The sequence below is a fragment of the Peromyscus eremicus genome, chromosome 22, assembly GCF_949786415.1.
Source record: "Peromyscus eremicus chromosome 22, PerEre_H2_v1, whole genome shotgun sequence".
NCBI classification, from domain to species: Eukaryota; Metazoa; Chordata; class Mammalia; order Rodentia; family Cricetidae; genus Peromyscus; species Peromyscus eremicus.
The window spans coordinates 5,882,324-5,907,801 of NC_081437.1; the positions used below are offsets into that span (position 1 = coordinate 5,882,324).

Here is a 25,478-nt window from a genome sequence, read left to right on the forward strand (position 1 = left end):
AGAACGTCACCCTAAAGAGAAGGGCACACGAGAAACAGGATCCTGGGCACCAGCCAGCACTAACTTACCAGGCCTGTGAATAAACAAATCTGAGCCCCTCCGAAGTCCATCCCTCAGCCCCGGGGACATCGTGTGTGTAACCCTATGAAAAGTCAGGAGCCGCAACTCCCTAGGCAGCTGGTCCCTGAATTCCTAACCACAGAAACCAGGAGATAGCCAGTGTCTACTGTTTCAAACTACTAAGTCCCGGGTAGCTTACTGTCCAGTTATACAAAATGAATATACTCATTAGCATTTCAGCTTTACAGTTAAATAAAATTTTACACAGGATGGTGATGGCACACCTTTGATGCCAGCACTCAGAGGCAGGTGGATCTCTGTGAGTTGGAAGCCAGTCTGGTCTACAGAGTTTCAGGACAGCCCGGGCTGTTACACAGAGAAACCCTGTCTCAAAATAACAAACTAATAATAATAATAAATTTTGCAGGTGTCCTTAAATCCTTTTTAGAGTTCCTTGGGTAAGGAGGCAAACTCTCAGTCAAAAGAAAGCACAGGGAGTGAGGAAAGTAATGTGCAAAGCTCTTCTCCCCTCAGTCAAGCCCCACAGACCCTGAAAAGCTGCCACACTCAACGCTCTGCCCTTTCCCACCAGACGCCCGCCCGAGCAGAAGGAAAGGGCAGGCCGACCGTTGGCTGTTTGGCCCCATGACAGGGTCACAGCAACTACAGACAAGACAGAAACATGCCAGCGAATTACCCCTCCGGCAACAAAACAAAACTTCCCCTCTGCCAAGCACTGTCAAAGGGCCGCCACAGGGAAGGCCTCTGCCTTGGCCGGCCTCAGGGGCCTCCGAAAACAGCCACTTCGCTGTCCTAATCTTCATCCCATCCCTCCCCTCCAAGGACTTCACATTCCAGCCCAGAAGTTCACCCAGCACACCCTCTCCACCATTCCCCCAGGTTCAGCCCCACCCACCATGCTTTCCTGCTTCACATTTCTTTTTCTTTCTTTCTTTCTTTTTTTTTTGGTTTTTCGAGACAGGGTTTCTCTGTGTAGCTTTGCGCCTTTCCTGGAACTCACTCTGTAGCCCAGGCTGGCCTCGAACTCACAGAGATCCGCCTGGCTCTGCCTCCCGAGTGCTGGGATTAAAGGCGTGTGCCACCACCGCCCGGCCCTGCTTCACATTTCTATTCACATAGTTCCTTCTGACAGTTCAAAAATACCAAGGGGGGGGGGGGGGCGGCGGGGAGCCAATCGCCATCCCTCTTCCTGTATTCAAATCTTTTCGTTTTTTTTGTAAGATTTATTTACTGTGTACACAGTGTTCTGCCTGCATGTCTGCCTTCAGGCCAGAAGAGGACACCAGATCTCATTACAGATGGTTGTGAGCCACCATGTGGTCGCTGGGAATTGAACTCAGGACCTCTGGAAAAACAGCCAGTGCTCTTAACTGCTGAGCCATCTCTCCAGCCCCCTACATTCACTCTTGCTCAGTCTTCAAGGCTCCAAAACCCAGACAATCTCTGCAGATTCTTCAAGGAGCATTGCCCATCCCCCAAAACTCCACACTTCTGGCCACACCAGTAGCTAGATGGCCGGCTCACTTGCTCACTCACTCATTCACACACTCATTCAATCACTTCCTCAAGTGCTCACTCAGTGGTCTTCTGATAATTCTTAACACCCTGTATTAACCATAATCTGTTCTGGTGAAGACCATGACTTGTGATTTCTTCTGTGTCTCCCACCATACTTGGCTAATACAGGAAGCGGTCTGAACGGAATTCCCAATTTGTTCTCCCACTCTGTCCAGGGCAACAAAAGGCATCGTGACTACTTACCTTCTGATTCAGTGGCGATATGGCATCTATGGCCGAATCAACAGGGAAAATTTGAATCCTCTGCTCTGTATAGGTGTGAAAGTTCAGAAGAGCCGGAACGAGATCCTGCACAAAAGCCAGGGCCTGCCCAGCTATATCCCGCATCTTCAGCTTTAAAATGCAAAGTGCACATAGTCAACTATGCAGCAATTGTTTTAAAGCACTTGAACCCAGTGAGATCACGCCTCAGTCTCCCTTCATTCGCTGCCACTTGAACATCGGTGTCCTCCCCTCTAAGTAAGTCAGGAAGCCACTGGCTTTGGCAAATATGCCTCAGCTCTCTGAGTGCAAAGCCCCCACCCTAAAATAAAAGCCTGCTTCAAACAGTAAGCCATCCCATAATTCAGTTCTAATGTGAAAAAATGAGGAAAACATCAAAAATCAGTGGTACTGCCAGGTATGGGGGCACACGCCTTTAATCCTAGCACTTGGGAGGCAGAGGCAGGGGGATCTCTGTGAGTTGAGGCCAGCCTGGTCTACAGATTAAGTTCTAAGACCACCAGAGCTACACAATGAGACCCTGTCTAAATAAAATAATCAGTACTGGGTAAAAGTGCTTGCCACCAACACCACCAAGCCTGATGATCGAAGTCCAGTACACAGGACCCATGTAGTGGGAGGAGCAGATGGACTCCCACTGGCTGTCCTCAGGCCCCTCCAATAAATAAGTAAATGTAAAAAATCCACAAAAATGTAAAAAATCAGCAGAGCATGAATTCAATAAAAGCAACTCCTACATCTGAAGAAAAGGATGGCATAACGCGGTGGCCTGGCCCATCACAGAGACCCAGACAGCTAGCTTCACTTGGTAGGACAGTGCACATGTGGCTGAAACTGGGAACACACACTCGCTCCATCCTTTACCTGATGTCTCCTGTTGTGCGGTGGAACGTTGAGAGAGTTGTACAGATTATACTCTACAAAACAAAAGGGAAGCCATTAGAGCTCACCTCAATCTTCAGAGGAGCACTGCAAAACAGCTTCCTAGGAGAATTCAAGCACGGGGGGTGGGGGGGGGGGGTGGATACACAGGGAGTCTGCGGTTTCTAGAGCAATAATAACTGTTTCTTTGTTTAGCTTCGGGACTACAAGAAACAAACTACTCCTGGATTTCCACGTCAAAGAAATCCTTTCAAACACCTCTTTGCGGCCTCTCAAGATTCCTTCCAAAGGCTCTTGATGTTCTCGCTGTCATCAGTCAGTCTACAATAACCTGCCCAGACTATAATAACCCTCCAAAACACCAGTTCCCTAACAGGGAGCACATTTCACTGTCTGGGGCCGCTGCTCCCACGGTCTTCCTCAGTCCTCATGCCCAGGCTGTCACCCTGGTCTACACTGTCACCACAGTGCTTGTAGCTGTCATTTTAGGCCTTCGTCTCCCGTCACCACCCAGTCACTCACAGCCACTGGGGAAGTCCCTGTGTCTTCTCACCGCGGCTAAGACTCCACTGTCGTCACTGACTGTGGTCCCAGCTTGCCCTGTCCCTCAGCACCTCTGCTTTCTTTCTATCAGCCCTCTTGGGGCCTTGCTTCTTGTCCCCCAAAGCTGGTCTATCACCTCAACAATGCTCTGCTAACCAAACCAGAGCCAGGTCTGCCGAGATATATTCCACAAGGCTTCAGCGGAGACTTCAGCTCCACTAGGAAACCAATCTAGGGCTTCACTGCTGTGTCCTCTCCTGCTTTTCAGGACAGGCATCCCAAACTTCTCCATTCCTCATCTCCTCCCCTGCTGGATGCTAGGACCAGGGCCAAAGTCAAAGTGTTCTTTAAAAAAGTCTTTGTGTGCATGTGAGTGTGCGTGTGTGTGATACTGTGTGTACCACACATGTGCAGGTGGGCCCACAGATACGATGTGATAAGTATCTAAAACTGGTGACAAGTAGTATTGGAAAAGGAAATATAAGTGCATAAGATCCAAAAGCTACTCATCACTAACGGCTACAAAGAGTAACAAGTAACCACCAGGGTTCCACAGGCACAGCCAGGGTGCAGGGACGCCATGCAGAGTGTGGAAGCTGGAAACAGGCCTTGCTTTCAAGGCGGGATTCAGGCTGTTGACACAGACATGGCCTGTGCTGATTTTAACTCTTTGATGTCTTTGTGTGTCTTGCCTGTATAAACAACTCTAGTTACAAAAACAATTACAGTGCATGTTTGTGCACCCCATGGATGCCCACAGCATCAGACCCCCTGGAACTGGAATTACAGACAGTTATGAGCTACCATGTGCGTGCCAGAAATAGAGACCAGGTCCTCTGGAAAAGCAAACGGGGCTCTCAACAGCTGAGCCCCACCGACGCTGACTTTAGATGTGATCAAAGTACCCCCAGCTTTTCTAAGAAAAGTTTAAGGGAACTAAAAAGTAAATTTCAAATGCAGCTGTAGAAGGAAGTGTGTATTAACTTGGTTGTAGACTTCAAATTCCAAACATTTAAAAAAAATTTTTTTTTTCATTTTTAAAAACTAATTTATTTGCTTGAGCAGGTGGGAGCAGGCACCTGAACGTCACAGCAGATCGAAGTCAAAAGACAACTTCTGGGAGTTCTGGGGACAAAACTCAGTTTGTCAGGCTTGGCAGCAAGCGCCTTTACCCACCCACTTAGCCATTTCGCTGGCCTCCCAAATACGTTATGTTCTTTGCTTTCAATTAATTCCTACCTACAGGTTAAACATCTGTTGCACATGTGAGTGCTGTTCTAGGGTATTGTTTCAGTTCTTTTTGTTACTCTTGGATGTGTGGGCTACCAGGCCATCCCCAGGAGGAAACAAAACTAGCCTTTCTGTCACTGGGGATTCCCCAAGGTGCAGAAGCTAACAGGCCGAAAAGACACATCCCACTGTGGACACACGCACCCCCAGATCCACTGAACAGCTTCTCATACAAACATCCTGCCACTTCACAGAAAGGTGGGTTTTGTCCTGGGAGATGAGAAGCGCAGTTAAAAGAATGCACGGGCCGTCTTCTGAGAAGACTGGCTTTGGAGCACTTAGATCATTTAAAATGTCCCTAGGAAACAAGACACCCACAGCTGATCAAGAGAGCCAGACAGAGCCCTCCACCAAGCCAATTCGGCTTTTTTGCTGAGATCTGAAATTATCTTACTTAACCAGCTACCACAGAGAGATTCAAAGATGCAAATAACAGAAAACTTACGTTTATGTGATACCTACTTGTATCATTAAAAGGTACTTTTTCATTGATGATTGATAAGGATTCTTCTAATCTACCTGACAAATCTTCGTGAAGATTCTTTAACTGTAATTGACTGAAAGAAAACAGAACCCACAAAACCACATTATTACCAATCAGTGAATTGTCACTTGCTTGTTACCCCAACAGCTGGCAGCAGACTTTCCGAGCACTGTGCCGACATCTGGAACATCCCTCTGAGAGTTGTTCAAAGACAACGTTAAGAGAGGAACCAGCCCCATTCCCAAAGCCCCGGGGACTCCCGGGGAATCTGCCATAGTCCCAGTTTCTCACACAACCTGCGTTTACTTCCCCAAGATAATCATAAATTTCCTGATTACAATCTCTAAATGTTTATTCAATTATCACTGTACAGTTTTTTTAAGTATTATATCAGGTTATTTCTTACTTGAGTTCAAAAGCTGGTAATTTCTGTTTTGTCTAAATTATTAGCACAGATACCATCTAAGGCACACATGTATTTCTACCAAAGCAGTGAAATCTAAGTATTATGGTAAATACTAAAAAACAAAGCATTAAGACTATGAATAGCTTTGGCACATTGCTCTGTAATGCTCTCAATTAGACCTATAACCTCAACCTTATTCAAAATGTACCAAAAGAAAGTTGGCATCACTTAGTCATGTTTCCTGTTAGAGACTATTAGATGGTCCCTGACCCAGGAGAGTCAGAAGCACAAAGTCCCAGTCAAGGAGATGAGAGCCGGATCTCCCAAACCTATGCTGAGGCCCAGCAGAGGCCACTCTGTCAAGATGCTGTGGCCCGAGACTGGCAAAGAGCCCTGGCAGTGCCCTACTACAGTCTCCTCAGCTCAGCGTGGACAGAAAAAAAGGAGCAAAACAGAGGTCTGGGCTTTGATTCTGACCTCAGGACCCTGCTGTGGGATGTTGTTCTGTATGCTGTGAATGTGTGGTGCTCTGATTGGCTGATAAATAAAATGCTGATTGGTCAGTAGCCAGGAAGTATAGGTGGGATAAGCAGACAAGGAGAATTCTGGGAAGAGGAAAGGCTGAGTCAGGAGTTGCCAGCCAGACACAGAGGAAGCAAGATGTCAAGGCAGAACTGAGAAAAGGTACCAAGCCACATGGCTAAACATAAATAAGAATTATGGGTTAATTTAAGTATAAGAGCTAGTCAGTAATGAGCCTGAGCTAATGGCCAAGCAGTTATAATTAATATTAAGCCTCTGTGTGATTATTTTATAAATGTCTGCAGGACTGTGGGTGAGAGATTTGTCCCGATCACAGGCCAGGCAGGACACAGGAAATCTTCCAACTACAGGACCCCTTGGCATTCACGTTTCCACATACCATTCTTCTGTTCGAAGTCGACATTCCTTGGCCTCCTTTTCTAGAGTCTGAGATTTTACCTGAATTTGGGGGGGAAAGAAAAGAAAAGCTGACAGCTCAGACTATGGCTGAGTCCCCACACAGCACCCCAGAACTTACAGGAGTCAGACCTAGTTATCAACGTGCCTCCCTGGGCAGCAGACTTACTTCTAGCTTAGCCTTGTCATTCTGTAGTTTCTCAATGGTCTCCATGTACTTCCGGGTCAGGCCGTCAATCACAGCTTGGTGCTGAGCAGCTTCCGTTTCCAGAGCAGCCAGCCGACTCCTCAGCTCTGCTTCCACATGCTTGTGATGCTCATCGGCTTCGAAAAACTGAAAGGAAGAGATCCCAATGCATGCAGCGAGGCCAGCAGCAACCACGCACCCTGGGACTGCCGTGTGGCTGATGGGAGGTGAGCTAAAGACCCCAGAGCACTTAATTCCCACAGGGAACAGGGGTGTACTTCCTTATCCTTCTTTTACAGATGTGGAAAGTTAAATGTGTTACACAGTCTTTGTCTCAGTTAAAACATGGCAGAAATGACACTGAAACAGAGAAACCTGCTCCACAGCCTGGCACCTCCCTCCTTGGGCCCACAAACCTCTACTCTGAACAACTATCTATAGACAATTCAACTGAGGTGCTTCTCCTAAAACATACAAAACTTTTTCCTTAATAAACCTGATACTAATTAAGAGTTATGAATACTTAGATATAAAGTGCACTGAGATCAAATTTTTCAAGATTTTTCTTTTTCTCATTACTTGTGTGTATTTGTGTGTGCATGTACAGAGGTCAGAAGGCAGGAGTCGGTTTGCGGTCCCAGGGATTGAACTCGGATTGTCAGGCTTGGCAACAAGCACCTTTATGCACTGAGCCATCTGTGACCCCTGAAATCTTTCAAAGCTGGGCACAGTGATGCATACCAGTAACACCAGCACTTCATAAATGGAGGCAGGGTGACTATGATTCCAAAAACATCCTCAGCAACACAGGGCGTTCAAGGCTAACACTGAGCTACAAGAAAAGCTGCCTCGAAGATACAAAAAACAAATCACAACAAACAAAATCCTAAACATCATAGATCATGAAACAAACCCTTCTTGTTGATAAGCTCCCACAAAATGACCCCTCTCATCAACTCTGGGTAAAGGGACTTGTGCCTAGTATATTTCTAATCTGAAGACTCTGAACAAATGTACATCAAGCAATGTGTGAGAGTTAAGAAACGAACAAATCATAGTCACATTACATACTTAAAGGACATAGAAAACATTAAAAATCCATGTAGACAGCAAGGTAACTATTGCATCAACTTTCCCACATCTCAGATTATAAGACCTGTGGAATATTCCTTTACACGCTGTGAATATATGTTGATGTGATTGGTTTAATAAAGAAGCTGACTGGCCAATAGCTGGACAGAATGAGGTTAGGCGGGAGAGCCAGACTGAGAATGCTGGGTAGAAGAAGGGCGGAGTCTGGAGTCACCAGCAGATGCAGGGCGCAGCAGATGGGCATGCCGTACTGAGAGAAGATACCAAGCCACGTGGCAAAGCATAGGTAAGAAATACGGGTTAATTTAAATGTAAGAGTTAGCTACTAACAACCCTGAGCTGTTGGCTGAGCATTTATGATTAATATTAAGTCTCTGTGTGTCTATTTGGGAGCTGCTGGTGGGATAGAAACTTCTGCCCAAAAAGATTCATTTGTTTTTTTAAATATTTATGTATTTTATATGTATGAGTTTGGTTTTGGTTTTGGTTTTGTTTGTCTTCATGTTATATACCTCAACCACATACATACAGTGCCCTCAGGGGCCAGAAAAGGGATCCCCTGGTTCTGGAGTTAGAGGCATTTTTGAGTCATAAAATGGGTGGTGGAACTGAACCTAGGTCATCTAGAAGAGCAGGAAGCGCTCTTCACCACAGAGCCTCCCTCCAGTGCCAAGCTCCATTTCTTTAAACATGTATTTATTTATTTATTGGGTGGGGGCACAAGACAGCACGCATGTGGTAGTCAGAGGGACAACCTGTAGGAGTTGGCTCTCTCCTTCCACTGTGTGGGGCCCAGGGAGTGAACTCAGGTCTTCAGGCTGGACCAGTGCCTTTACCCACTGAGCCATCCTGCCAGCCCCCAGCCCCATCTTCTGTCACCTGTATATGTAGCCGCTCATTCTCCTCGATTTTCTTTTGCAGATCTTCATCGAAGACGCTCTTCTGCTCTTGACTCAACTGAGAAGAAGACTCGCCACTTTTCTGAGGGCAAGAACAAGTTATGTCCACACAACTCGGATCCTTCAGAGCGACAAGCTGAGGCACACAGCACCTACGACCTGAGTGGCTTGTCTTCTGTGTGCTCACCCCTTCAAACAGCCCCACAAACGGCACAATTCACCGCTTGACTTCGCCTACGGGATCCACACTGGAGCCACAAAGACTGCAAAGTCAAGACAGCTTGAGAGAGGGCCAGAGAGGAAGGTAACTGGGTTCATCAGTTCCTGCACAGGAATTCAGGAGCTGCTGGAACACAGAACAGCAGGACCCCTCGTCTCAACCTGAGCTTTCGGTGTGGGAGAGATGATGTTAGAGTCTGAGTTATTACATTCCTTTAAGAAGTTCTCTTAAGTCATGTAGCAGCAGTCACAAATACATGTTCATGTGAGAATCCACATCAATTTCTATTTTAATAAAATCCTAACCACGTTAAAAATAAAGCTATTATGCACACAAGAAAAAAACCTGAGCCTATGAAAAATTCCTCTCTTGCTAATGTTCACTATTCCACTAAGAAGAATAGCCCTATTTAGAGACCTAAGAAAGAGCGCTTGTTTCTGTGTGACACAGAACTGAGACTATTGGAGGAGCACTCTAACAACGACACTGTGTGACAACAGTCACAGATCTCGGCCTTTTCTGTACCTCACTCATCACTTCAGATGGACTCACCTGCCGACACACTACCAATCGGTGGTGAAAAGACCCTTTGCAAACACAGCTATATCAGAGACATAAACCAGAGACACGAAGTATCCATCACATTTGAACACAAAAACCACATAAGGCTCACTATGGAATGACTTACTTGTGGTCCTCGGTGCTCCAGACTTGGAACCTTTAACTAAGACTAGTTCCCAAGTCTTAGACAGCGCTGCTAGATAATTAATCTGTCACATTAGCCAGGCGTGGTGGCTCACACCTGGAATCCCAGCACTTAGGAAGCCAAGGCAGGAGAACTGCTACACATCCGAGACCAGCCTGGGCTATAAAGTAAGACCCCCCAACTCAAAAAAATAGAACAACAAAAACACCTGATAGTCATAGTTGAAGTCTAGACAGCTATCTCCTCCCAGGGATCATCTGGAATGCCCAAAGCGTGCACACTTCCTAGTGACTCTAATATGTACATGGTAGGCTCTCTTTGTCCCTCTTGACCTGAACACTTCAGAGCATCCTTCTAAACAGATCAACGTATTTGGGAAAGGTATTAATATATCACATGATGATACAGCTTTACGCACTTCATGTGATCACCTTTAATCCTCATAAGCCTTAAATTCTCATATCCACATTACAGATGGATAAATTGAGGCTAAAAGATTAACAGCTTTGCCACAGTCGTAGAGTTATAAATGGCAGGCCGAGAATTCAAACGAAGCTTGACTATAGCCAGTGTTCTTCCCTCTACAGAGTCTTCTCTGTAGAGGTCCCTGTCTGCTTTTTCCTTCACCACAGCCTGTTAACACCCCTGCAGAATGGGGGTCTATATACACGGAAGACTTAACCCTCTACCACTAGCCCAACACGCCTTCTTATGTTCTTAAGCACAGAAATCTGCCTCCCAAGAAAACCACAAAGGCAACACTTCATCTCAGAGGCTCCAGCTGCACCAGCTCAGGCAGCTACAGTCCATCACTTACTACCTCTGAGTTCATTTGCCTTACCTTTGGCTAGCAGGAATTATGGTAACACAGATATCAATTTTGAGCAATATGAGCCATTTCATTGATTTTTCTCAGCTACTAACTCAATTACGCACACTGGACGCTAATGAATTTTTAAAAACCGACTTTTCTATGGCAATGCCCCTGAAGTGGTCACAGAGGCCACGCCTGTCATCCCAGCACCAGGAGGCTAAGATGAGAGCATTGTGGATTTGAGGCCAGCCTGAGCTGCAAGAAGAGATCTTGTCCCCAAAATAAAAGAAAACGGGAAAACGGCCCTATGTGCATGTGTTAATGACAAACACCTCCCCTCTGGACTCAGGTACCAGACACAACGATGGAGCACTGAGGGTCTGGGGTGGCTCTGCTGTTCACGCCAGCCTGTGCCTCTCCACAGACCACCCAGGGGCCTCTACTCAACTTACCTTATTTTTCTTGCCTCGAGGCTCACTCAGCGCTAGCTCCTCTTGAAGGAGTTCCACCCTCTTGGCAAGCTGCAGGTTTCGAAATGTCAAACTGTCCATTTCCTGTTGTAGTTTCCTCAACGACTGATCCTTCATTTTCAGTTGTTCCTACATCAAAGCGCAACAGTTCCTCACACACTCTGCTCGGCTTTTTTTTTAAAGTCTTTGTTCCACCAACATAAAATCAAATCCGCTTGCTTCAGGGAATGAATATGTTATATATTTATTATTTCAGATATGTTTTAGCTATTTTGCACAAAAATAGCTTCCAGCCAAACCAGTATATTTATAAATAAATATACTGAGCGGGCAGACAGGCCAGGGCTACACGTTTCTAAACCTGGATGTGTTAAGGGAACCGTAGACTTACTGATGACACCCTCAGTGCTCATGGAGGGCAGGAATCTGTTTATGTCCCTTTCTCTGTAAGTCCTCTCGGAATGTAAATGAAGTCTTGTCCCCACCTCACCCCTTTCTTTGAGCCATGCTGGGGACAGAACCTAACCTGGTCTTCAAGGACGCCTACATGAGCGCAGAGCTACATGCCGGCTCCAGGTCTTCCCAGCACACTGCCTGCCACCTGCCTGCCACCTGCCTGCCACCTGTTAGGTTCTGAAGCCAGCCTTACCACAGCACACGAGGACTTCCACACTCTGGTCCACAGCGGCTCACTTTCAAGCCCTTGAAAAGAGACTCAAGACCTACGATCTCAATAACATCCTATCAGCTGACTTTTCTCTACTATTTACAAAGGGAGAAGAAACAGCAAGTTAGAGACATAGTTTTAAAAATTTTAAAAATCCACTATTTTACCTACACTTGACTTACAACTTTGTGCTCACTGATAACCAACATAAGCAGCCAGAGTCTTCCGTCTATTTAAAAAACTACTTTGACTAATTTCCCTGAGAGAAAGAATTATAAGACTAAGCAGTGAGATTACATGGCCCGCTGCCGTGTGTGCTGGGGAGTGCTCTGCATGACGAAGGCAGTAAGAGAGCCCCAACCTGTGCCCGGTCAGGAGAAAAACACTGTTTCTTCTTTACCATTTATTCAGTATGCCCTTCACTTTTACCTGAAGGTCAAAGGTACACATAGGTCCAGCTCAAGTGTAAATCATCACAAAACCTTAAACTAAAGAAAGTCCAATCCAACTGACTCTGGGGCAAATCCAATTAAATCAATCCGAGGACACTGTAACAGTCACTGTACTGTAATTACAATGTACTGTAACATCACACTGTAATTGCAATGGCCTCAGAATGAACAGGATGCAAAGCCATTTCTTTACACTGGTGCAATGAGTCACCACTAGTGGAATGATGCTCCGAATGTGCTAAGCAACCATCAGCTTTGGAAACGTTGTGTGCCAACCGCTACCTAAAGCCCAGCTCTGCAACAGGGTGATATCACTATCGATCCTTACAGAGTTGTTGGACATAAGACAATGGGTGTAGTATGAGCTCAGTACAAAGCCTGGCATGTGGTGAGCGCTCAAAGAGAGAACTAAATATTTTCAGTGCCACTGCCATGACCATGCACACATTCCCACCACCACAAGACCAGCACCAGGAGCTGCCAAACAGAGCAAGCTATTTGGAAGACACTTCCTCAGTACTAGGTTTTCATTAGGAGAGTCAGTGATCAATTCCTCAAGGGTTTCAGGAAAGTAATCCATAACCTACAATTAATCTCTCCAATCAAAAACATCGCAAGCCACCATCTATTATAGGCCAGGTAGAATGGGGGAGACAAATCCTTTCTCAGCCCGTTATGCTTCAGTTAACAGAGGTGCTGGTGGACTAGCGGACTGCTCAAGCAGTGTGCACACGGACACAGGTTATCACTACCCAGTGGCAAACTAACGGCAAGAATAAATGGACCACGTGATCCATGCAGTCACGCTCATTTCTTAGGGTCCATCTGCTGAGCACCGGAGATGTAAATACAAGCATGCCCAGTCCCCTCACAGTGCTGCCTGGAGATGGCAGAGACAAGGCTGCATTCATCCAGATGGATCTGACTCTGCAAAGGCCCTGGACTACAGGAGAAATGCGTTAGATAAAGTCACTATTGCTCTACATTTTCAGCTGAGGAGACATATAATATGCAGACCTAAGGAGGGAAGTTAGATGCGGCAAACACTCTTACCATCTCTACCCCTAGTAAATCAGTGTCAGAGTTGGGACTTTATCCCCCACACCATCTGCTTTCCCAAACACGGAACAACCTTTGCTACTCTGGGTTCCCACTGCATACCTTTAGAACAGCAGAGCTGGCCTGCTCATCCACAACGCCTTTCTTCAGGACCTGATTCTGAGCTCGAAGCTGGAAACAGAAAGTTTTAATATAAAACAACCACTTACAGCAAGGCAATCACAATTACTTCAAAATGAAAATTTCCCACCGAATAACTAATATCCTCTCATATTATATATACATTGTGTGTGCATGAGTGTGTGTGAATGTGAGTGTGTGTGTTTGTGTGACAACAAACACTATTTTCCCCCAAAAGGAAATATATATAATAACTTGCCAAACGGAACACAGAAGACAGGTTCTCTAATGACAGAAACCTAGTCACTAGCACATCTGTGTCCCCTGGGCTGGGGCTGTAGCTCTGTGGCAGGGTGCTTGCTGAGTGTGAGTCTCGGGGCTCATTAAAAAGATAAATAAGTAAAATAAATATAAAACCCAGGTCTCCTGCCTTTATATAGACTTATAGTCTTTTTAAGTCATGGTCCTAAATTTAAAATGATACAACAGAAGAAAATGTGGGGCTGGAGAGATGGCTCAGCAGTTAAGAGCACGGACTGCTCTTCCAGAGGACTTGAGCTCAATATCCAGCACCCACTTTGTGGATCCCAGTCCCAGGGCATCCAATGTCCTCTTCGGGCCTCCAAGGCTACTATACACGAGTCTGCATGCCACAGACACATACATGCATGCAAACACTCATACGCATAAAATAAAAATCAAATTGGAAAATAAAGAGAGAAAATGCCGTTTCCTTGAAATTCTGGAACACTGTTGATTTGTAAGACACAAGGGAATGAATGACAGGGTAAGAAGTGAACAGAGTGGAGGGTGCCAACAGACTCCAGGGACCTGGTGCTCAGTATCAGACACACAGCTGCCATCACCACAGGAATGCCTCCAGAATAGCAGGCTGCTGTCAGCCATCAGCCGAGGCAGGCTCAGTTCTTAAAGTCACGGTACCTCCAAACCCCGTCTACACACACACACAGTCAGTAAAGTGCTCGTCTTGCAAACACAAGGACATGAATTCAACCTCATGAACCCATGTTTTTGTTTTTGTTTAAAAAAGGCGGGCGTGGTGAACTGGGGAGTTGAAGACCGGTCCATCTCCGGGGCTTGGTGACCAGTTAGCCTCGCCTGCTGGTAAGTGTGGGCCAGTGAGAGACCCTGTCTCCACACCACCTGAGGAGTAACGCTGAGCTTGTTCTCTGGCCTTTGTGCGCGCGCACACTCACACACACACACACACACACACACACACACACACACACATCCACTTGCACTACATCCCAAGTGTGACATCACCCGGTGGTGTCCTCATCTCCACTTTACAGGTAAGAACACCAAGTCACAGAACAGCAAGACGGCCTTCTGAGATGAGGAGCCCGGCAGTTGACTCCACTGTTATCATGCCAGCTACTGTTTTACAGAGCTGTGAGGGAAAGGTGGGCTGCTAAGATGGACCTTCTCCTTGGGTAATGAGGTACTACTTGAGCTTTTTCACCCCAGTTACTTTTTAAAATGTATTTGTAATTGTATCACAGTTATTTACTATGTATCCGTGTGTGTGTGTGTGTGTGTGTGTGTGTGTGTGTGTGTGCGTGCATGTGTCGAGCTTGTCAGCAAGCCCACCTGCCATGACTTGCTGGGCCATCCCTGGCCCTGTCATGTTATTTATCAAATAAAGTAAAGCAGCAGGTAAGTTTCCAGTTGTGCCTACAGTTGTGTGACCACCACAGCCCGGCTCTAGAGGGTCAAACCCTCTCCACAGTAAGAGGAAGTGTTCTCGGCAAAGGACACAGCACAGTGGGTGTAAACACGAACCCAGTGTGACCGGAGCTCAACACAGACACCGAACAACTGTTTCCTCTGAGAAACTGAAATGGGATCATTTTATCTATGAGCTTAAAAAAAAAATCTATTTCACCAGGTATGCTGGCTCACAGATCCCACAACCTGAGCTGCAGAGCAAGCTTGAGGCTAGACTAGTTTGCAGGAAGACCCTGCCTCAAGTTTAATGAATGGATTAATTAAAATTCTAACCCTGCCCAGCTCAGATCTGTCTCCTGAGAAAGAACAGAGGTGACTCTGTTCTGTGCCCAGAAAATGGGAATATTGAACGCTAAGTCTTCTTGGGGGATTTAAAACAAAACAGGAAGTTTAGAAAGAAAAGACAAGCATCTTTCCCAAAGGGAAGTGAAGAGGCACAGCTCTCACAGCTACAACAGGAAGCACAGGGAAACCCAGGTTCCACCACTTACTAGGCAATATCAACGGGGCCTCACTAGACGGCCACGCTCCAGTCACACAGCCGCACTACGAGCGAACACATCTGCCCCACTCCCTTCTTTCCTAGGACATGGTGAAACCGGAGAGGAAACTACACGAAAGCTCCTTGGACAGTGTTCTGCAGAGGGGAGCGGCGATCTCAATGAAAACGGACTCACAGAGACTGTTCTTTAAGGTGTGTTTACTCTTTAAGGTGGGTTTGCCCGTCTATGGCACTGTGCTAAAGGATATGAGAGAGGGAAGGAGTACAAGACACGGCTGTTGTTTGCAAAGAATTTACTATTTGCCAGGGGTGGTGGCTCACACCAGTATTCCCACCACACAGGAGGCTGAGGCAGGAAGAGTACCTTGAGTTGAGGCCAGCCTCCTGTACAACAGTGAGTTCCAGGGCAGCCTAAGTGAGCTATAGGGTAAGACCATGTCTCAAAAACAAAATTCTAGGACTGGAAGGATGCTGTACAATCGCAAGGACCAGCATGCGGATCCCAACATGCACCTAACAAGCCAGGCACCCCCACTCACTGTAACCTCAATTCTGAGGGAGGGCAGAAACAGGAGGATGGCTGGGGCTTGCTGGTCTCTGGTCAGCTAAAGAAATGCAAGCGGGAGACTGTCTGTCTCAAAGGCATACGGAGAGTGCCACAGGACACGTGATGTCCTCTTCTGGCCTCCACATCTGCACCTGCTCACACATGTGTACAAATACACAGATACTTATGTCTCTCTAAAATATATCTAATTTAAAAGGAAAGCTAAAACATTTTAAGATAATTAGCAATATTGTATTGTATTTTGTCGCTTTTTTCAAAAGTGTAGGCATAAAATTTTTAAGAGGTTGGAGAGGTAACTCAGCAGTTAAGAGCTCTTGCTCCTCTTCCAGAGGACCCAAGTTTGGTTCCCAGGGCCCATGTCAGGTGAGTCATAGCCCCCTGTAACTCCAGTTCCCAGAGGATACAATGCCCTCTGGCCTCCAAGGGTACCCAAACACATACATCACACACCACACAGACAAACACACAAAATTTTCAGAAATAAAATTATAAAAAATCTAATTCTTTTTTGTTGTTGTTTTGGTTTTGTTGTCATCGTTGTTGATGATAATAATGATGTTTTTGGAGACAGGGTTTCTCTGTGTAGCCCTGGCTGTCCTGGAACTCACTCTGTAGACCAGGCTGGCCTCGAACTCACAGAGTTCTGCCTGCCACTGCCTCCTGGAGTGCTGGGATTAAAGGCATACACCACCATCGCCCGCCTAATTCTTTTTTTTCTAAAGGGCTTGGCAAACTAAGGTCTGGGATCCAGATGCCTGCCACCTCATTTGAGCTTTTCTTGGCATGCAGCCATCCCCCTTTATTTATGTACCATACACAGTGCATCAGAGGTCACAGCATCTCAGGACTAAATTATTTACTACTTAGCTCTTTACAGAAAAAGTCTGGTAACCTCTGCTCTATAAGTCAAAGGAGGGAAGCACTGCTTTAATATTGACTTCCATTATGTAGCTTTCTACTTTCTAAGCAATGAACACCTCTGAGGACAATGAACTACCCACCTAGCAGGGTGAAAACTTTCAAATCACGCTGCCAGGAAATAGCAATAGAGTATCATGTAGTCCAGGCTGGCGTGGAACTTGCCTATAACTGAAGATGGCCTTGAACTCCTGCTCCTCCGACCTCCACCTCCAAGCACTGGGATTACCACACCCACTTCAGTCTCTAGGTGTCATTTCCAACTCCCATTCTAACTGTGGTTTAGCATATCTTCTCTGTGTGGTATTTATAAGCTCCTAGTGACTGCTTGACCTCATCACTTCCTGTTCCATCAGAACAGCAGAAAAAATTTAAAACATAATAAATTCTTATCGTTCATTTCTAAGATATAGTGAAGATTATTTAGAACAAACCGAACAGACCAATTTGTTAAACTGTTAAAGGGGGATTTTCAAGTGACCGTGTGACATCCAATCTCACTGATTACAACAAAAAGGATCTGCATTTTCCCTTGGGAAACACTGCTTGCTAAACTGGCAACTCAAAGTATGGCTTCTGTGAAACTAATAACAAATTCCCATTAGAAATACTTATCTAGAACAGTGAAGACCAGAGGCACTATGGTTAGTAGCCCTGGACGCTCTCTGCACGCTAGCACTACTGTGGTAGAGCTAGTTATTAATGCAGCTAGGAAGCCCTGCTAGCTACGCCCAGTCTGGTCCTTCAGACTCCAGCTTCCTCCTGCCCACATTCACCACCTGTTGGTTTTAGATCGTCACATGACTACACCCAGACACCAACACTTGTAGGAGACAGGTACGGAGGCTGATTCGCATTGATGCAATCGAGAAGCAACTGCCCTGCTGTCTCCATCACACAGGAAACGGCCCTAAAGACAGCACCGCCTGGTCCCCAGCAGCGGCAGCTCTTCAGTGACTCTTCAGTGACGTTGGGTGGAGAAGCAGGTCTCTCAGTGCCCCTCCGCAGTCCTTTAAAAACCTCTTCCCACTGCCCACCCAGATCCTGACTAGGTTCACCTCACCGCTGAAGGCCGAGCTCTCCTTCCCTGTGGCCAAGCAAACCCTAACGGTTCTGGGAGGCCACTTATCACTTCTGGCCCCACTCCAGCCGTAACCTTTTCTCAACCACCTTCTGGGACCCACAGTGAGCTTGCTCCTCAGTTCCTCTGGCACTTACTAGTAACTAGTAAACGGCTTTGTCTGTGTTTTGTCTTAATTTTACTTTTTAAACCTGGAAAGTTTACAGTTACTAATTTCTGTATGTTTCTGTCTGCATCTCTAACATACCAATGTAAACCTCTTCATGGGAGAAATCATAGTATACACTTCTGTATAGATCCTGCTCACAACGAAAGATCAATGCCGTGGATAAAGAACTCAATAAATATTTAGCTAATTACTCAAATAAAATCCTGTGCAGGGTGTTAAATGTAACGGCAGTAAGAGGATGCCATCATTTGCACGGTCCTTTCCCAAGGCACTTCTCCGTGTCCTGTTGGGCATTAAGAATCCTCAAGAGCCTGGGGCCTAACTGAGCCAGCCTCAGTCCCCAACCAGGCCTACGATCCCGAGAGTGGCCGTAAGCCACATGTGACCCCCTCATGTCATCTGACAATCTCTGTTAGGACCACAGGCCCGAGAGAGGGCTGTGTGACTTCACAACCACAACGACTAGAAGGCTCTGAGGGGAGAAGAAATGAGTCACGCACGTGGCTCTTCCCATGCAAACCCCAACCGTGGTCTATGGTAGAACGGTTCTTCCGCGGCTACTTTGATGCAGTAGACATTCCGACATTTACAAATGGTTTACAGCCCTATAAAATGAACTTTAAATATACAGCTTTTCTTCATTACAAAACAATGTGTGTAAAAGACAACCCTAACCTCATCACAACCCCGACTGACAGTTTGTGAATACTAAAGCTATGTGCAGGTCCCAGGAACAGCGTCTGGCCAGGATTCCTGAAACAGTCCAGTCCTTCCATCTGACACAGTCCAACCTACTACCAATGTCTGCTGGTCTCTCTCTGCCTTACTGAGTCTTCCTACCTCAGGAAGCACACCACTGGGGGCAGGCACAGACTGTGGACCATTGGGGAGCAGGGCTTATTTTGTCTAGTAAAGGAAACGCCTCCTCTCAGGCACGTCTTCGGGTGGAACCCTTTCTTCTGGCCGTCTTCATGAAAGAAAATGGGCTAAGACAAAACTCCCAGGAGCAAGCCCTGCCAGTCGGCTGCCCCTCAGCGACTAGAGGGAGAGTCAGCTCAGTCAGAGGGGAAGAGTGCGCCAGACCTTGTCTTTTCTAGAACATTTGGTCTTTGGATAGCTATGACAGCAGCTTGGGAGCAAATTTCAGGCCTCACCCCGGACGGACTAGGCCAGAACTTGTCTTGGGCGGGGAGGCAGTGGAGGGGAGTGTTCCACTGACGTACATATGGGAGGCGCAAAGCCAGGGCTTCAAATCCATGCCCAACAGGGTAGCTACGAGCCATGTGCGCAGCTTTTATAATTAGTTAAGATTAAATAAAATCTAAAGTTCAATGCCTCAGCCTTGCTAGCCTTGTTTTTGAGTGCTAAGCTTCTAGACATGGGACCAGTGAGATGGTTCAGTCAGTAAGGGCACTTGCTACCAAATCTGACAAGCCCGACTCCATCTCGGGAACCCACGTGGTAGGAAAGAACTGAAAGCTGTAAGCTGTCCTCTCACCTCCACACATCCGCTGTGGCACACGCATGCATGCATACCCATGTACACACATACACTGGCACACGCGCGCGCGTGCACACACACACAAATAAATAAGTAAATAAATAAATGAGAGTTAATTTCCGCACAAGGCTGCCCTACTGGACAGCAAAGAAAAAGAGCACTCCCTTCTCATGCAAAGCTCTTCCACAGCACCAAACACGGAGCTGTCCCACTTTGGCCACTGAAACCTACACATCAAGATCAAAGAAATGGCGGCGCACGCCTTTAATCCCAGCACTCGGGAGGCAGAGACAGGGGAGGCAGAGACAGGTGTATCTCTGGGAGTTCGAGGCCTGGTCTACAGAGTGAGTTCCAGGACAGCCAAGGGTACTACACAGAGAAACCCTGTCTCAAAAACAACAACAAAGAGCAGGGAAAACTGGTATTGGATTTTCATGCAATCCAGACCAAGGCTATTTCTCTTAGAGCTGGTGATCCATCAGGTTCCACCAAGCCTCATCATCTGGAGAGCAAATTGGACCCAAACTGGCCCTTTCCCAAGTAGCTCTGTACCAGGAAACACAGCTGAAAGGTTCCCAAAGGCCATCCATCTTCATAAGCAGGCGCATCAATTGCAAAGTAAACTGCTAGGAAAATAATGTTTGGCTTCCCTGCTGGTTCTAAAGACTGCAAAGAGGGCTTTGAAAAGACATCTTATCAGAACAAAGGCTATTTTACTGATAACATTCTCTGAAAGATGATCCTCAAAGTTTATCACGTGTTCAGGTTTAGAGATTAAATGTCCCCTAAAGGTCATACGTAAAAGCTGGTGTCTAGGGTAGGCCGGTTTGTTGTTGTTGCTGCTGTTTTTTGGGGGTGCTATGGACATTAAGAAGTGGGTCTGGCAAGAGGTTCCCAGGTCACGAGGCCTCAGAGGAACGCAAACCTGGTTTTTCCTCCGCTCCTCTCAAGACCCTGCCGCTGCATTCACCATGTGCTGGGCAGGTGCCCACACTGAGCCTGCACTACTCCATCTGGACTCTGACCCTCCAAAGCAGTCAGCTAAATAAGCCTTCTCCAAGTCACCTGCTTCCTGGGGAACTCTGCTGTGGCAACAGCTTACTAATACAGTGTGTATTCAAATCACAGAGGCTTGCCACCACACAGACTGCTGGGTCCCACTGCTGGTTTCAGATTCCGCAGGTCCAGGGTAGACTCAGGAGTCTGTATTTCTACCCCATCCTCAAATGGTGTTGCTGAGGGGGAACTGGGGCTCAGACTCAGCATCAGTACAGGGAAGATCCCGAACCTTGTTCAAGCACATACCATGGTGCCAGGCAAAAGTACTCTTTCAAGGAAAGCAGGCTGGAACAAAACCACCGGAATAGCACTCTTCGCCTCTTTTGTTCATCAGATACACCAGAGAATCCGGAGAGCAACAATGGCAAAGGAAAGGTGAGCACCACATGGTCTTTTATTTTTAATATATAATGTGGCAGCTGGGCCTTTCCCTCACATCTCAGAAGTAGCTTGCATTTTTACCTGCCCACTTCAAAAACCGTCTGAAAACCAACCTAGACAGATCTTTTCCTTCCCCAGAACTAATGAAGCTGTGGTCAGCCTCCCATGATTTCAACTGCCCAAACCACTGGGGTCTTCATCCATTTACACTGATCCTTCTGGAACCCTTTGTTTTAGCAACGTGCTCACCTTACAACTTTCCACTGCCCTGGTCTCCACCACTGCTCTGGTCTAACAATATTCTCAGTCTCCCTCCACAGTTATTTAAGTAGCTTAAGGGAGGGACTCCCAAAGCCTCAACCCCAGCTGAGAAGCTACTGGCAATTGATGGCTGAGAGGGAAGGCAGAGTCAATTTTCTTTGGGGCAATGGATCCTGGTAGGATGCTTGGGCTCCAATGAATGGTCTAGCACCTTGTGCGTGCAGGCGGCTCTAACTGGACTCAGTGAGGACTCAAAAGACATGGGGGACGTGTTTGGGGATCAGAAGGAGAGGAAGAAGGGAGTGGGGACAGATATGATCTAGATACACTGCATACATATATGAAATCGTCAAAGAATGAAAAAATATTTTTTAAAAAATCTGCTGTAATCCTCTGTATTTCTGTCATTGAGAACTTTACCTTACCCCAGTCTCTCTGAATACTCCCATAGGTTACTTCTGCATGTGTTTCATTGCGATGTTATTCCAAAACTAACATAACTCTTGAAAAAAAATTCTCAAGGGAAAATATCTGCCCATGCTATTGAGTAAGGAAAGAATCCCCCCTCCCCCAGCACAGGCTGAGATCTGCTCAGAAGGGGATGGGAGGAATGCAAATGTCCTGGTTCCGGAATCCTGCCTGCCTCTCTCCTTTTCCATAGTAACAGGAGATCTTTCTCCTTAGCATCCTAAATAAGGTAGAAGAACAATGCAAGTAGATTTCAGTATCAGCCCACAATCTGTGTACCAGGGAAGGCAGTAAAAAGGTAAAATACCTTTTCAGTGGGCACAAGGCCGTCAAGGGTAGAGACTAACCTAGAAATTGCTTTGCAATAGAACTGACATAAAGAAGTCTTTGACCAGTATCTGCCTATGTGTGAACATTGTGTGTGTGTGTGTGTGTGTGTGTGTGTGTGTGTGTGTATGTGGTGTGTTTGAGACAAGGTCTTACGTTGTAGCACAGGCTAGCTAGCCTGGAATTCTCTATGTAGGCCAAGGCTGGTCTATATAGAGAACTCACAGCAATCCCCCTGCCTCAGGTTTGAGCCACCTCACCCAACCTCTACGTTTCTATGTTCAGAAATGTCCATGACAGTGCAAACAAAAGAATGAGATGATCTGGCCCAGCAGGAGAAATGACCCCCCAAGTCCAGGCTTAGTGGCTCCTCTTCCTGGCACATCATTCCTACAGGTGTTCCCCATAACCACTTCATAGGAATATTTAAAAGAACTAGTTTTCGCCTTCATTTTTAGCGAGTTCATCTCCATTAAAAATTTTTCAGCAATAATCTTCAACATCTCCTCAAGCTAACATATGAAACATGCAACTTTTAACATGTCCTGCATCCCTAAATTCTAAGTCTACATTTTTAAAATGCCCCTTTGCTCCCACTTGACCCTCCTTAGGTAGTACGATCGATCCTTGGCAATCCTTCACCTCAGAACTCTACCAACACCAAGTCCTGAAGGAAGACCCAAGGAGGAATGGCGTATGCACTTTTCATGTCTTTCCTGAGTCTGGTGCTATGAACAAAGCAGGCCCTCAAAAAAGAGTAAGGTAAAAGTATTTTTAAATCAAAACTCCTCTCCATTCCAGTCACTAACTACTTAATCCTACATTTTCTTCCCAATGTGGTCCAACAACCTAAATCCCTATTTCAACCTATTTACCATATAGTTACCAGCTTCCTTCCCAAACGTACTACCACTCCCTTTGGAAGATGGCAAGACGGCTCAGTCATTAATGGCACTTGTTACCCACCCTGATGATCTAAGTTCAATTCCTGGAACCTACAAGATAGAGAAGAAAATCAACTCCCAAAAGCTATCTCCTGACCACCACACACACGTCCCCCTACACACACACACACACACACACACACACACACATACACACACTAGTAAATACAGATAGATAGATAGATGGATGGATGGATAGATGAATAGGTCTCTTTGACCTTATTCCCACTGCACACATCTTATCTGACAAAATCCACAACCTTCATGACCTGACCCATCCCTTTCACCACATTCCGCCATGGATCTTAGGAGGCTTTCCTGACAGCAAGCACAGGCTAATTTCTTTACATGGGGAGCTACCACTTTCTCCAACACCCTTTCCTGCTCCCTTATCTGAGTAACTTCCACGCTTACCCAGTGACCTCTCCTCTGTGCTGCACTGAACGTCACTTTTTACACAATATCATAATTATATACCATATTTGAAGAGTCTATGAAAAGTGACTCTGCAGCTGGAACTCTGGATCACTCAACTGACCCCGGCACCCTGTTTGCAGGGTGCACATAATAACATGAGTTTGTTATGCTTACATACCCAAAGAATAAAATCTTTCAACTTCTTTTATTACTTCAGGAGGTGATAGAATTATTTCAGCAATGCAGCCACTGCTCTGTGCATTTCTGGAACTACTCACTGGCCATTTGGAACCTGCCTTTCAAGCTTGTTTACCCTCCAGAGATGGAAATCGGTCCCCTTACTTTATATGCAAGAAACATTTTCAACCAAAAACAGTAGTGGCAAATTTGGGCACTGCCGCCCTCCACCCACCCTCCTTCATCATGTGGAATTGTTCCAAACTTCTGGCTCTTTCAAACAAGGAAGTCCCCCTCAAAAGACAACTCACTATCTCTGACAGTGATTACAAAAGGGAAATGCAAAGGGAGGTTGTCCATGGCAGCAGGACTGGGATACACAGAGCATCACCAAAGGCTCCCCTCTGATGCTGAAGACTTGAGAGTGCATGTTTAGGTGCAGGTTTCATTTTTCTTTAAATCTTTCCTTGCTTAATAAAATCATAAAGGGGCGGGGTCTTTTGGGTTTTCCAAATTATAAGAGGGGCTAAATCTTTTCATTAAGTCTATGAATGCCAAGATACTTGAAAAATTAAACACGACCACTGAATCACTTCCAAAGACATGAGATTCCGCTTTAATAACTTCATTAAAAATATTCTTAAAGCAGAAAACCCTACCCAGAAACTGCACCACCCTTGTCCAAGAAAAAGGTTTAACCATCTGAAAGACTAACACTACAGAGAACCAGGTCCCTATTTTGCATAATTCTGTACATAAGGAGAGCCTGCTGAGTGCACTGCCCCATTCCAGTAAGGAAGACACAAGAGAAGGGGCACAGCCCCACCACCCAAGCTGTCAAAATTACAGGAGACAACATCTGGATTCTTAAAGCACCTGTCCCAGTAAACATCTGTATTCTAAAGCACCTGTTCCAGGAAAGCAGTTTACACGAATGAAACTCACTATTACCCTCCCCAACTGATATGGAAGCAGGTAAGTATCTTTATCCTTAGACCATCCCCTCGGGAAGGGAGAATGGTGCTCTTCCCCATCACTGGGCTGGGCAAACTGAGGAAGCAGCGAGCAAAGGGGTGGTCCCACATTCCTCCCTTCCTCTCACGCCAGCACCAAAGACTGAGCCCCGGATTTCTGTCATCCCACTTCCAAGCCGGCTGGTCCAGCGAGAAGAATCAAACTCCAGCTCCTTTCTGCAGGGACGCACACGGACCCAGACACCGCCCGGCCCTATCTCCCTGGAGCTGCAGGTGGAGGCACCGTAATGGTGGAAGCAGGAGGTGGAGAGGAGAGGAGGAGCCCTCAGCATCCCCCACCGTCCCGAATTGCTGCCAAGGCTAGCCGAGGCCGCAGGGCCGGGGACCCCGGACTCCCCACCCACGATGGGTACCTTCGAGTACTCCTGAGCCAGCTTCTGGTACTTCCCTTGCAACTCTGCGGAGGCCATGGCCTCCCCCGCCCCGTCCAGGCCAGGCCGCCCGGGCTGCTGAGCCCCGCCCCCCGCCCCCGACCCCACACTTGCTCCTGGGCAGGGCTCAGCCAGCTTCTGCGGCTCCGCCGCCGCCGCGCCTCCTCCTCCTCCTCCTCCTCCTCCTCCACTTCCGGGTTTCGGGGCGGGAGGAAGGCGGAGCGGGCCCGGGGGCGGGGCGATCGCTGGGGGGCGGGGCGACGTCTTGACATCACCGCCCCGCCCCGCCCCGCCCCCGTGCCCAAGTTCACGCCGGTGCGACCCCGCCGACGTCCCTGTGCTGGGCCTGGGTTCGGCCTGTGGCCCGAGGCGGGGCGCCATCTTGGGCCAGGCGGTCAAGATGGCGGCCCGGCGCGGGGCGAGCCGGAGTCACGAGG

The 25,478-nt window shown here is 46.9% G+C and overlaps 1 protein-coding gene across 1 annotated transcript in view; it reads right to left on the bottom strand.

Moving 5' to 3' along the window:
- Ppp1r21 (protein phosphatase 1 regulatory subunit 21) overlaps nt 1-25,150 on the bottom strand; it is a 66,213-nt gene extending 41,063 nt beyond the window's left edge. The window contains exons 1-9 of the mRNA XM_059248432.1: nt 25,024-25,150; nt 13,094-13,162; nt 10,796-10,942; nt 8,584-8,685; nt 6,595-6,759; nt 6,409-6,467; nt 5,059-5,153; nt 2,746-2,798; nt 1,843-1,992 (exon numbers count right to left, since the gene is read on the bottom strand). Of these exons, the coding sequence (XP_059104415.1) occupies nt 1,843-1,992; nt 2,746-2,798; nt 5,059-5,153; nt 6,409-6,467; nt 6,595-6,759; nt 8,584-8,685; nt 10,796-10,942; nt 13,094-13,162; nt 25,024-25,080 (897 nt within the window). The 5' untranslated portion in view covers nt 25,081-25,150. The remainder of the gene's footprint in view (nt 1-1,842; nt 1,993-2,745; nt 2,799-5,058; nt 5,154-6,408; nt 6,468-6,594; nt 6,760-8,583; nt 8,686-10,795; nt 10,943-13,093; nt 13,163-25,023) is intronic.
- Between the last annotated feature and the right edge of the window lie 328 nt (nt 25,151-25,478).